We start from the raw sequence: 14,393 nt of genomic DNA on the forward strand, positions 1-14,393 counted from the left end.
CCTCCCCCAGAACAAATAAACCTATTTTTAAAAACGTACTTCCAGAACCATGTTCATTGCTCTAACTCTGGATTTACTCTGATCACTACAGAAACTATAGAAGGATGGTAGTTGTGGTATTTTGGGCATCATATCGTAATAAAGCATGAAGAGGTTAAGCCCCTTATCCTACAAATGAGCCACAAACATGGAAAGGGACAGCGATGTATCAAACCTCACATCTGCACAACTGTCAGTGCTCTACTCCATGGTCCAGCATAGCAGTCTCGAGATAAATGCTACTCACAAGCAACCAAGCTTCCAAGAACTTATTTCAAAACCCAACACTTACTTCCACTGATGGATCTTGCTTAAAAGTCTTTTCAGGCGTTCTTGTATTTGCTGTGCAGTGTTCGAATAAAGTAGACTCCTCTCCTGTTTAAGCTGAATCGTAATAAAATGGTCACATTGGGACTAAACTGAAGTACATAAATTTGGTTAAACTAAAATACTGAAGTAACTAAATCTAAAAACTAACAAAGATGCTGGTGGCATATATATTCCCTGTAAGCATTACTGCTAAAGAGTCGTGGCAAGTACCAAGAGTCTCCCAGGTTTCATACAAATAAAAAAACAACAAATACAAACTATTGTATTTACTGTCGAATGTAAAAGATTAATCCCCCAATAAGGGAAAATTAAAAATAAATAAAGATTATGAAAAGGCCTAACCTAACATCTCAGAAGGCCTTGACTGTAAAAAAAAAAAAAAATTAAAATAAGAAAACATAAGGGCCAAGTAGTGGTACACCTGGTAGAATAGACATATTACAATGCTCAAGGACCTGGGTTCAAACCCTGAGTCCTCACCAGGGGGAGAAGCTTCACAAGCAGTGAAGAAATGCTGCAGGTGTGTGTGTGTGTGTGTGTGTGTGTGTGTGTCCTTATCTCCCCCCCCTTCTGGATTCTATTAAATAAATAAGTATTTTAAAAGAAACTATTGCTTATGAAATAAAATTTCCTTGAAAAAAATAAGAAAACATATGCTTGGGCTGTTTATATTGATATTGACACTGACTAATAAGAATAATTGCCTGCCACATATGAGCTTACATATTACAGAAAGAGAAGACATTAGAAATCTACATTAGTGAAATGAATGTTTGTTACGGTAAGATATTTTCCTCAATGTGTCAATAAATAACTCAGCAAGGAATTAGAAACAATAAGCTAACATAAAAAGGAGTTGAGTGTTTCTGAAGCCCACCTTGCAGACAAGGTTTTGGAATAGTCTCTATTATCTCAAAGCTGCCACTAGTAGGCTGACCACCCAACCACAGCGTCTTTGTCCTATATATGCCTCTTGGGTCACATGACCTTTTCTCCCCAATTCTTGTCCATTCTTTTAACATATCATTGCTCCGTGAAAGTTCAGTTTGATGAGAACTCTTATCAAACAAGACCAAAGCCTGATTTCCATAATGGTTCATTTGGTCCCACTGTAGCAAACCAACATGGAATAGTTGTCTTACAAATGCAGACCCCAGTTCACAAAGATGTGAAAAATCAGTAATCACAGCTAAGACAAATCTTTCTTTCACCCCCAAAGACATGGGAGAACGTTCATGCATGAAGGACAACAACACTAGTAAAGAAGATAAACTTGTTATCACACCGAAGTAAAAGACTCCGGGGTGGTGGTAGGGTTTCCGGTCCTGGAACATGATGGCAGAGAAGGACCTCGAGGTGGGTGAGGGGGTTGAATTGTTATGTGGAAAACTGGGAAATGTTACGCATGTAACTATCGTATTTAACTGTCGACTGTAAACCATTAATCCTAATGTAGAAATTAAAACCAAAAATAAGATAAACTCGATAATTTCCGTTTGCAATGAACTTTTCACTGCTAGGGAAACATTACCTGGAATCTTCTTTTCAGTTCTCCAGTGAAGTTTTCGAAGGCTAGAATAAGGGCAGAATCATTTGCGCTCTCTGACGTGAGTTCTATGGGTGAAGCAGAAATACCTTGTGAAGAAGTACAACCAAGCAGACATCAAGTCAAACTAACATCGTGCTCAGAGTCAGATGTTCTATGCATCACTGTGCAGAATAGGGTGGGAGTAGAGGGGGACAATCTTTAGGGGGACAATCTTTGGGGGGAACAAATGTGACTGAGGAAGCCTGCCGGATGCCAGACTGTAACTCAGCATGGTGATTTCAGCCATGACCCCTCAGCAGCATGAGCCAATATGCTGGAAGTAGGGAGTTGATACTGCTTTCCACTGAAGTTCACATTCTTGTGGTAAACAAGGCAGGTCAATTAGAAGATAATGGCTTTGTCACAGATGTGGCCAGTTTAAACCAAACACCCACCACACTGGGGAACACTAATGCTGTGGTGTCTTTTCCTTTTTCCCCATGTCTCTCTTTCTCTTGTCTATCTAAAAATGTCAGTCTGGAACAGTGAGGCACCAGCAATGACAAAAAGTTCACTTTCTTGCAAGTGCCTCTTCCGTTCAACCTTTCCAGCACTGCACGTCAGAACAACTGCTGTTCTGTCTAAGCAACAGGTTGAGGTGCTGTAAAAGATTTTAAGGACTCAGTGGTGGGTGGTGGCATTTCTTTGGTGGCCATCCTTAATAACAGCTACTGGTGCTAAACATTTAGGAGGCTTGTCACAATGTTCTAAGGGAGTAAATGTTCCACTCAGTTACTCCTCACAAAGACCATGTGAAGAGGGCCCTACAAAGTGTACACATCGTCAAGATCGCTCACACAGCTGAGGCAAACGTACTCCAGAAACCCCCGGACTTGAAGCCAGCCCTTCACCCACCATCCTCTTGGATTCTCAATTCTCTGAATTTGTTTCCGGGAACCCTTTTCCAGTACAGTGATAGAATTCATCCAGAAATTCAATCCCGCAGAAGGCGGCCATTTTGGGTCACTCATCTTCATCGTGGCATAAAGTGCATTATTTATAACATAAAAATTTGGTTGAAAACTAAGACTTGGAAGATTAAGAACCCTTAGGCCCTGAAAAAAATGCAGAAATCAAAATGCCCAGAAGGGATCAGTCCTTGTTTTTATCTAATTTGTGCAACAAATTACTTCTTTGGAGGGACTGAACGCTGAGTTCTCAGGATTCTGCAGCTACTATGATGATCAAACATAACTCCCATACAATTCATGTTGGTAAATACAAGGCTGTCATATTTCTCACACTCTGCCTGCTTGACTGGCTGACTGAGTGGGTGAGTAATATTACCTTCCAAGTCTGTTTCTTCTGTCATTAAGGGAATGGACCCTAGAGCATCTCCTTCTTCCAACTTTGACTTTTTCCACTCTGCAGAACTATCATCTGCTATGTTTAAAGGAAACACAGCATATTAACACATTTTAATTAATTAATTAGTTAATTAATTAATTTTTACCAGATCACTACTCAGCTCTGGCTTATGGTGGTATGGGGGATTCAGCATGGGACTTGACTTGAGGGAGCCTAGGCATGAGAGTCTGTTTGCATAACCATTATGCTATCTACCCCCCCCCCACCGCCCAATAACACATCCTTAAATCCCAAATTGGTCTCATCCTCTTTGCCAGTTAATAACCTTGAGGGGCAGCAAGGGATGCTTGTTCCTTGCCTATAATGAATTGCTTATCACTTGGCACACTGACCAAGAACAGGACAAATATCAAAACCCTAGGTCTACTGATGTTGAAAAGAGAACCGAAGAAAGAAAGGAAGAAAGAAAGAAAGGGGAAAGAAAGGAAAATAAAAGAAGAGAGAAAAGAAAAGAAGAGAAAAGAAAAGAAAAGAAAAGAAAAGAAAAGAAAAGAAAAGAAAAGAAAAGAAAAGAAAAGAAAAAGAGAAACTTTTGGTGACCTGGTGACATTCAGGAACTCAGCACAGCAAGGTACAGGTGGGAACTCAGTGAGAGGCAGTAATGGCCTCATCACAACACTCCAGGTCCTAGGTGAAATGGCAAAGCAGCAAATGTCCAGGCTAGCAAACCTTCCGATGGTTCTGTTCTCACACCACAAGCATTAGTTGGTTTGAAAGGACAGAATTTTCATAAACCGGAAACATAAGTAATCACATCCCTACTGTGCAGAACTTGTAAAAGAAAGCCAATAATACCCTCTCGCTCTGTGAGCAAATGAAAATCATAAGACACTACTCTCAGCTCTGAGAGGCCTTGTATTAGGAGTCACTTTCATTGTTTTTGGACTTAAATGTGCCTTTTTATTGGAGCAAATTGTTCATTTTCCAGGGGGGCTGCCCTATTTCAAGGGCAAAGGGTTTCTTTCTTGAAGGAAAGAAACGTGGCACAGCTCTATCTTCTTTTAGGCTCAAGACAAAGAGCACTGTGGGAAGCCTGGCTCTCACATAGCATCTATACCACAGCCAGAGCCTAAAGAAGGACTTGGAATGGATTCCAACTAGACCCACTCAGTTCCAATGAACCACTAATACACTTCCTTGCTGCACGTTCCACCTCTTCTAAATGTTCTGCCCCCTTTTTGACAAACTATTTGCAGCAGCAGACAGCTATGGCCTTGGATTTCAGTTTATAATGTTCTTACACCACCCCTAGGGAAGCAATGTGTCAGCTTGCAGACAATAGTTATCCTGAATAGAGGGGAGGGGGTATAGGAAAGTGAACTATAACTGGGTTTAACTCTTAAAGGTGAGCTACTTGGAATTTGCAAAACTGTTAAAAGTGGTCATCTAAACAGACTACTTCAGAGATATGGAAAGAGTCTGCCATTTAGAACTCTTCTGCAGGCTGGGGAAATAATTCAGCCTGTTAGAACACTAAGGTGCATGGCGGAGGCCCCAGAGGTCACAGGTTTAGTCTCTTTCACCACCCTATGCCAGAGCTGAGCAGTGCTTGCAGTCTCTCTTTCTCGTCCTCCCCGCCCCCCCCCCCAAATAAATCTTTTCATAAAATAACCTGTTCTTATCTTGGAAAGCACTTTGTAACAATGACTCTCCTGTGAGCTTGAAAAAAAAAAGTGTGTTAATGAAAAGCAAATTAAAATCATATACACGTAACATACTGAAAGGGGGCTGGGTGGTAGCACAGCTGGTTAAGCATATACATTGCCATGTGCAAGGACCCAGGTTCTAGCCCCCGCTCCCCACCACGTAGGGGGGAATGCTTCTCTAGCAGTGAAGCAGGTCTGCGGTGTCTATCTTTCCCTCTCTATCTCTCCTACCCCCTCTCGATTTCTCTCTGTCCTATATAATAAAATAGAAAGAAAAAATAAAAAGGAAAAAAATGGCCACTGGGAGAGGTAGATTTGTAGTGCCAGCACTAAGTGCCAGTGATATCCCTGGTGGCTTAAAAAATAAACAAAAATAAAACACATAAAAAATTAACACAAACAGTAAACACACTATGACTGAGACTGAAGTGACCTCAAACAAATCTAACTGCTTGCTGGCCAGCAGAGGAAGCAGGCACTCACTTTTAAACAGTTTTCTCTTTTTTGATGAAAATTAAAGTAGGTGGGTTGTAGTGAACATAGTTTGGTGTGTATCCTGTGTTTATTTATTTATATTTCTGCTAAGAGCATTTTTAGGGCTCCACAGAACCAAGTTCCTCAAAAATGGAGCATTAATTAAATCTAACTCTGAAGTGACACCTTGTGGCCTCAAATGGTAAAAAGCCTTCACTAGGCAAAAGTCTGCTCTAGGAAAGCTTCCTTTCCAGGAAGTTCCTTTATTTATTCTACTTGGTCCTATGCTAAGAGTGTGAAAACCAAAAGATGGTCACTGTTGAGTTACTCAGTTTGATAGGCAATACTGAAATGCCCTTTGTATAGCTTAATGGATCAGCCTGTTACATTAAATCTGTAAAATCAGTTTGAAAATGGAAAATAAAAAATCTCCAATTTGGCGACATTTATCTGCAACTATATATGAACATGTAGTGGAATTTTGAACTATGCACAGGCTCACCATTAAATGCTAGGATTTTCTAAGTTTCTCATTCTGGCCCCGTGGCAATGACTGACTGAATGTCTTTGTATGCCAGGCACAGAACTAGGCATTCACAGTGCTAAATAAGAAGCTATCCTCCTGACAGTTTTTCAGTTCTAGAGGCTTCTCCAAGAAAGTAGATGATGCAAAGTGCAAAATGACAGGTAAAAATCACTATAATTTGCTTAAAATTCTGGGTACATAGGACATAGAAAGCTCTGGGGGAAACATGTATATTCCAGATTGTCAACAAAATCTCCCAAAGAACAACAATTTTAAAAGAAGAAAATGATTATGGAAGTCTAGGCATTCAGTAGGAAGTTCTAACACACAATCAGAAGAGGAGAATTCACAATTGAATGTACTGAAGAGATGACAGGAAGTAAAGCTAAGACTTTACTGTTCTGAGAAGACTTTTCCATTTGGGGATAGGAGTGAGGGACAGACTACAGCGCCAAAACTTCCTTCAATGCAGTGGGGGCTGGACTTGAACCTGGGTCTCATACATGGCACAACATTCTACTATCCAGCTATATTGTCAACCCAGAAAGTTTTACTCCATCACTACGCATCCAAGGCAAGCACAGCTCAGTGCCAGGAGAGACCTTCTTAGCCATGATCTCCCTTCATGAGGGACAATGAGGATGAGCATTTGGTTTCTTCACCTTTGTGGGACACTGGCAAAGAGGCACACTTTCTTCTTGTCACAGCCAAAATACTGGGGAAGATAAGGCCTAGGAACTGGGGGAGAAGACTGAGGAACAATTAGGGCTCTTGGAGGCCATCAAAGGAAGACAGATTTGACTGACTGCTCCATGAACTCTCTCAGGAAATCTACTCCTGAGCTTCTGGAGATGCCTCACCTTCCGATTTCCCAACTGGCCCATGGCTACCACAGAGTTGCAAGTGTCTCTATCTCTCCTCCTTCCGTCTCAGTTTCTCTCTGTCTCTATCCAGTCATAAACAAAGATAATGTTTAAAAAAACAAAAACAAGAATTCAGTTTAAGTAACCCACCTTACCGTAACCTTCTGGAACATTGCTAATAAGCTCCACATGCTCCCACTAAGTAACCTTCTCGAGGAATTTGATAGGAAAACATTCTTATTCCTGAGTGAACATCCCATAGGCTCTTCCCCTCATCTTTCTGCAAATTTGGATGAAGTGGACAGATCACACTGTTCTCTCCCTGGCCCAGGATATGGCCACTGTAAAGTGATTTTTAGCTACAACTTTTTTCCCCCACCAGGGTTATTGCTAGAGCTTAGTACCTACATGATTGCCAGGCTAGCTTCGCGGGTGGGAGACAGAGACTCATGGCTGAGCTGTACGCAGTATCTCTTTATTCATGTGGAATGCAGCATAATCTAAGCTATCTAAACTATCTATAATCACAATCCTGTCCTTATATATATACTTGCCAAGTAGGGTGGAAACAGGATGTGACATAGAGAGGGTGGAGCGAAAAGAGACTGGTGCAAATCAGGGTGAACTACAAGAGGGGGCGGAGCAAAAGGACATCATGAACCAGTGGGGATTAAACCAATGCCCTGCAGGCAGGGGAGTGCTTCCTTAACAGTGGTTATGTAAATAGAGTACAGTATTAAGCAGGGGGGATTAAACCAATGAAACAGAAGGGGTCTTAGAAGCATACCAACACATGATGAGTCCCCTGCTCCTGGCAGCCTTTTTTTGTTTTTCCTTTTTCTGATAGTACAGAGAGAAAGTGATAGTGGAGGGGGAGATAGAGAAGGAAAAGACAGATGCCTGCCGTACTTGATCCATTGCTTGAGAAGTATCCCTCCTGCAGGTTGGGGTCCAGGCCTCAAACTGTGGACCTTGGTGATGTGTGAGTAAATCTGGTACATCGCTGCCTGGCCTCTACAAGTGAGTAACAGTCCTGCCTACCAAATCAGCTTAGCTGTGCATTGTTCCTAAAAAGTACATTAGCATTCTCTTACCACTGTCTTCCAGGGTTTGCAGTTTGTGTTTATGTTTCATCAGTGATTCTTGGTTCACAGTCTTGAAAAGAAAATAAACAGACCACTAGTGCATTTCATGTTAAAACCAACAAGTGCTGTTTATGGTTTTTCTTGAGTAAGACCTTGTAAGTTGATGAAGGATGCAAATATAGTATTAATTCTGGAAGAGCAGATGAATAATCAACAAATAGTACCTCAGATACATTTTCCTCCACTTCTGAGTGTTCCAGGGAAGAGAGCTCACCCAGCTGGGGGGGACTCTGGAGGTCTGAATATTAGAAAAAAAAAACAAGTTAGGTTCAAGGGAGTAAACAGCCCAAGAAACAACTGTAAATACTAATATTTCATTGAGGCTCTATAGTGAATCTCACCATCAAAATAAAAAACTCATAAAGCTTCCCCCCTACAAACAGGTGGAGACTAGAAGCTTGAACCTGGGTCCTTATGCATTGTAACATGCGTTCAACCAGATGTGCCACCACCTCCCCCACCTCCTGCCCTTTATTCTCTAATGCTACAGTTGTCTTCCATTTTTCCTTTCCACCAGTGTCAGGCAGACCAGATATATGGTTTAGATGGTCCATTTAATCTTATTAAAATCTCGTGTGCTCAGCAACTTGCTAAACAGCAGCAGGAAAAGTGGGAAAGAAAACAACCTTCTATTCTCCAACTGAAAAGATACATAGTTTTAATAAAATAGTTGAGAGAAGAGGCAGGGATATAACTCAGTCTTAAAGAACAGAATTTACATGTTCAAAGACTTAGAGGTCCCAGGTTCAATCATCATATGCCAGAGTTGAGTGGAGCTATCATCTCCCTCTGTCATATTCTGTCACTCATAAAAATAGATTTGGGGCAGCTAGTGGTGGGCTCATTTTCCTCCACTTCTGAGTGTTCCAGGGAAGAGAGCTCACCCAGTTGGGGGGGACTCTGGAGGTCTGAATATTAGAAAAAAAACAAGTTAGGTTCAAGCCCCAGTCCCTACCTGTAGGGAAAACTTCAGAAGTGTTGAAGCAGTGCTGTGAGTATCTCTATCTCTCCCTTCTTGATTTCCCTTTGACTCTATCCAACAAATAAGTAAAAATAAATATTTTAAAAATTATTTTTAAAAAATACTGTGAGGTTAAAATAGACCTTGCAAGTTAGGAGAGGGCAAGTTTGTGTTTCTCCCATCCTAATTCAGTTGCCTTCTAAATTTTAGTCTCCCTCTCTTAAAAAGTAAAGTAAAATGAAAAAAGCTGGTGTTGGACTGGTGAAATTACACATGCATGAGGTCACACCATGCACAAAAATGTCCTTGTGGGTTTATATCTTGTCTGAAAATATAACTATAACTGAAATCTTCAGTAACTATGACAGGTTATATGCTCCAAGGAATAAAAATATTACCTGATCCTTGACAGAAAAAAAATCACAATCCCTTGCTGCAAAAGTCATCACTTTGGAGGAAGACTGAATTATGGCTATGCAAAGTGACTTCTATGCCTGAGGTTTCAATGTCCCAGGTTCAATCCCTTGCACCACCAGAAGCCAGAGCTAATCAGTGCTCTGGGAAAAAAAAAGAGGAGGAGGAGGAAGAAGAAGAAGAAAGAACTAGCACTGGGGGCTAGGTGATGGCAAACCTAGTTGAGCACACATTATTCCCATACACAAGGACCAAGGTTCAAGCCCCTGGTCCCCACCTGCAAAGGGAAGCTTCATAAGTGGCAAAGCCGTGCTAGAGGTGTCTTTGTCTCTCCCTATCTCCCCTTTCCCATCATTTCTCTGTCCTATCAAATAAATAAAATCATAAATAAGCAAAGAAAAAGAGAACCAACATTAGAAAGTGAAAAAAATTAAAACATGGTTCTCAGAGCCAGGGAAGCAGCACAGTATTGGGATTGTTGGACAAGTCATGATGTACTTGTTCTGATATTTTTCTGTGCCAAAAAAAAAAAAAGTGTGTTTTTTTTCCCAATGACCCAACAGTTAATGCAAAGACCTTCATTGCGTGAGACACCAGATATCCAAGAGTCAATACTTGGCACCACAGTAAGCCAGAGCTGAGCAGTGCTTCTGTAGGAAGGAAGACGCGGGGCAGGGGTGAAGGGGGAGTGACACGAAGATAACCTCTTTTGCTATGGGGATATTAAGGAGAAAATTACTATTGTCACTTTTCCTTTAAAAAAAAATTGTGGTCTGGGAGGTGGCGCAGTGGTAAAGCTTTGAACTTTCAAGCATGAGGTCCCGAGTTTGATCCCCGGCAGCACCTGTGCCAGAGTGATGTCTGGTTCTTTCTCTCTCCTATCTTTCTCATATATAAATAAAAACTTTGAAAGAAAAATTTATTTACTATCTGAGCCCCAATATATATTTTTTTTCCTCTGTAAATCATCAGAAAAATCACAAACCTGTTTTCTGCCCAGAATCTCCAGGAGTTAAAACTGAAGATCCACTCTGCAACTGTGTTCTAGACACTTTTGAAGGTTTGGCATTATTTTGCTTGTAAGTGTATTTTCCTGGTGGTGTTACAAGTTTAGGCTAGAAGATAAGATTAACTACTGAAGGAAGTTAGCAAAAACATTCTAAGATATTTCCCATACCCTCTTTCATTTAAGTTTTACTAGATTTGCTCCAGTTGAAAATAAGCACTATGGTCAGAAAATTCCCACAGTCAGAAACCCAAGTCACATGCTACTTGGTAACTTTAATTCAAAAGCAATTAGAATCAAAGTTTTCCCAAATCAGAGCAGCAGCATCACCTGGAAACCTGACTGAACTGCAACATGCAAATTCTCAAGCCACATCTCTGATCTGTCCAATATGAAACTCTGGGAACAGACACAGTCAATTACATTTTACAAGATGTCCTGGTTAAAGTGGGTAACTCAAGTCTGAGAACCCTGGCATAAATTAAAAGCCAACAGACCACGTAGCTCACTCACCTGACATTAGAACAAGGTCTGCAGGTGTCTTTCTCTCCCCCTCTCTATCTTCCCTTCCTCTCTCCATTTCTCTCTGTCCTGTCCAACAACAATGACATCAATAACAACAACAATAAGAACGATGATAAACAATAAGGGCAACAAAATGGGGGGGAAATGGTCTCTAGGAACAGTGGATTCATAGTGCAGGCACTGAACCCCATCAATAACCCTGGAGGCAAAAAGAAAAAAAAAAAGGAATTGTCTCTGGCTGTTTCTTCTTCTTCATTTTATGTATTTATTTATTCATTTCTTTTGGACAGAGAGGTTGAGAGGGAAAGGGAAGACAGAGAAAGAGAAACCTGCAGCATTGCTTAACTGTTCATAAAGCTTCCTCCTGCAAATAGGGACTGAGGGTTTGAACCTAGGTCCTTGCACACTGTAATGTGAATGCTCAATCAAGTGCACTACCACCGGGACCCCTTCATATTTTTTTTATTTTATTATTTTTTTAGTAGCGTGGTTAATGGTTTACAGTCCAGTTGCTGACAGATGAAAACAGTTTCTCACCTCACCAAGACAGGTGTCTGCAAAATACTCTCACCTACAATTTAGGTCCATAATTGTGTACCAGGCTCTGAAAGAGTCCTTATCCCCCTCCCCCATCCTTCTTGTCTCCCTTCCCAGAGTCCTTTTCCTACAATGATTAACTGTTTAAAAAGTCAAATTATTTGCAGGACAAAAAAAAGAACAAAAAACAAAACTACTGGACCCTTTCAAAAACAGTTCCAGCCTCAGCTCTGTGTTTTTCTCTAGACTCCAACACAAAGAGATAACTTCTGGACCCAAACATTTGTACAAAACCATCACTGCCTTCGCTGAACATCAGTATACACTTCTTGTTTGGCACAGCTAGCTTTTAATTTTATGGATTCGTGAAGCTTTGATGGGTCTTTGGTGATCATTTAAAACAAAATTCATTTTTAATTAAAAAGAAAAATAAGCCACATTCTTTAACCTATTTTTAACTAGCAACACATTATTTGAAGTTGAATTATTCAAAGAGCACTTAGGATATTTGGGTCCTTATGCTGGCTCATTAGTTTTATCTAGAAACTACCTGTTTTATTATAGAACATGACAGCCCCTTTTAGGTTCACATAGAGAGAGGGCAACAATCCCAAGGTTGGTGAAGAAGGATGGTGGGAGGTGGGCTGGGTGGTAGCGGCGGGTTAAATGCACATGGCATGAAGCTCAAGTACCTGCGTAAGGATCCCTGCTCCCCACCCACAGGGCAGGGTGGGGGAGGGGGTTGCCTCACAAGCAGTGAAGCAAGTCTGCAGGTGTCTGTCTTCCCCTCCTCCCTCGATTTCTCTATATCCTATCTAACAACAAGGCCAACAAAAACGGGAAAAAAATGGCCTCCAGGAGCAGTGGATTTGATTCAGCTCTGAACGCACTTGAAGGGCAACGTTTGCTATAGAACAAAGATACTTTGCATACTACTTTGCTAAAATACAAGGATAATTGAAGAAAACTGAGAAAGTCGTGCAACTCTGCAAGCCTTTCAACCACTTGAAAGTAAAAATTTAGATGTTTAGACCATTAAGAGCTTTAGAAGTAACAAGTCAACAACAAAATCATTCCTTAGTTTTCAAAAGGGAATAATTAAAGAAAGAAGTTTATTTTGAAATGTCAATTTGGGAAGATCAGACAGTTGCAGGCAAGCAGAACTGCCCAGATTTTTAGCACTGGCCACAGTAAACACAGCAGATTTAGTAATTTAAAAAAAATTCCAAACTGTACTCAAGGTTCATGCTACATGTTCAGAGATGCCAGTAGCTCCTACTGACAGTGGTTGAAATACCAGTAACTGGGTGAGGGTATAGCATAATGGTTATGGCAAAGAGACTTTCATGCCTGAGGCTCTCAAGTCCCAGGTTCAATCCCCCACACTGCCATAAGCCAGAGCTGAGCAGTGCTCTGGTAAAACAAACAAACAAACAAAAAGCAACCAGTAACCTTGCTAAGGAAAGGGTTGTTGTTGTTGTTGTTACTGTTGTTATTCAAGTCCAGCTTAACCCTAAACAGACTGAACCATTTCATAGCGGTGCCCTAAGAATACAGACAACCAGATCACATTTTCTTTGCTTTCTACTAGTATTATCACTGGAGCTCGGTGCCTGTACAACTCCACTGTTCCTGGCAACCTGTTTTGTTATTGAAGGAAAAAGACAGACATGAGACATACAGAAAGAGGAGAGACAGGCAGCACCACTCCACTACTCATAGTTTCCCCTCTGCAATATGGTGACCACAGACTCTCGCACACGCATGGTAACCTGTGCTTTCTACCATGTAAGTCACCAGCCTGCCCCAGATAAAAATTTCTTACCTGGTCTTTCTCATGATCACTTCCACTACTGGAAAGGAAAAGCGGCAAGACTGAAATCAAAGAGAAAAGGGTCTAACGGTTAAGTGTGCTAATGAGAAATACAACTTGAGTCCCCCAATAACTACACATCTCCATGCTGAAAGCATGGCCCAGTTCCTACAGCTTGCCCACAGTCTAAATGTCATGGCTTCTACTGATTCCATGTAGATTCCCCACTTCTCACAATTCTCTGCTTCAGACCCTGTTTCCTAACGCTGGCTTTACACACTCCTGTTGTCCCTATAGTTTTATCTGAGAAAATTTCACCTTCCCCATACTTCTTCCAATCCTATTCTTTTTTTCAAGGATTAACACCTCTACCTTGAAGACTCATCTGATGAATCCAACTCAGGTCAGATTCATCATATCAGAACTTTTGTTCTGCTTTTCAAAACTTATGTTTAGTGGGAGTTGGGCGGTAGTGCAGCAGGTTAAGCGCATGTGGCGTGAAGCGCAAGGACCGGTCTAAGGATCCCAGTTCAAGCCCCTGGCTCCCCACCTGCAGGGGAGTCGCTTCACAGGCATTGAAGCAGATCTGCAGGTGTCTATCTTTCTCTCTTCCTCTCTCCATTTCTCTGTCCTTTCTAACAACGATGACACCAATAACAACAATAATAACTACAACAACAATAAAACACAACAAGGGCAACAAAAGGGAAAATAAATAAATACTAAAAAAAAAAACATGTTTAGTAATCACTGGAAAAATTCTATGGTCTCTGGATACATATTGGCCTTTCCAGTGTCACCACAGAGGAGAAAAATGACTTGATCACACAATTCTGTGGCACCCTCTCCTTCACAACTGAAATGTAAAAACTGATTTATTTTTAAAATGACTTGAGGGGGCCGAGTGGTGGCACACCTGATTAAATTCACACAGTACTAAGCCCAAGGTCCCACACAAGGATCTGAGTTTGAGCCCCTGGCTCCCTCTGTGGTGTGTGTGAGGGGGGGTTGCTTCACAAGTGACAAAGCAGGTCTGCAAGTGTTTATCTTCTCGCCTCTATTTTCCCCCTCCTCTCTCAATTTCTCTGTCTTTTCCAATAAAAAGGGAAAAAAAAATCACTGCCAGGAGCAATGGATTTGTAGTACAGTGATAACCCT

At 41.2% G+C, this 14,393-nt stretch overlaps 1 protein-coding gene across 1 annotated transcript in view; it reads right to left on the reverse strand.

The window, feature by feature from the left end:
* Positions 1–327: 327 nt before the first annotated feature.
* SYCP2L (synaptonemal complex protein 2 like) overlaps positions 328–14,393 on the reverse strand; it is a 46,348-nt gene continuing 32,282 nt past the window's right edge. Inside the window, exons 18-24 of the mRNA XM_060190786.1 lie at positions 13,248–13,297; positions 10,340–10,469; positions 8,144–8,217; positions 7,929–7,989; positions 3,245–3,340; positions 1,901–1,983; positions 328–423 (exon numbers count right to left, since the gene is read on the reverse strand). Of these exons, the coding sequence (XP_060046769.1) occupies positions 328–423; positions 1,901–1,983; positions 3,245–3,340; positions 7,929–7,989; positions 8,144–8,217; positions 10,340–10,469; positions 13,248–13,297 (590 nt within the window). The remainder of the gene's footprint in view (positions 424–1,900; positions 1,984–3,244; positions 3,341–7,928; positions 7,990–8,143; positions 8,218–10,339; positions 10,470–13,247; positions 13,298–14,393) is intronic.

This window comes from Erinaceus europaeus, chromosome 4 (genome assembly GCF_950295315.1).
Source record: "Erinaceus europaeus chromosome 4, mEriEur2.1, whole genome shotgun sequence".
Classification (NCBI taxonomy): domain Eukaryota; kingdom Metazoa; phylum Chordata; class Mammalia; order Eulipotyphla; family Erinaceidae; genus Erinaceus; species Erinaceus europaeus.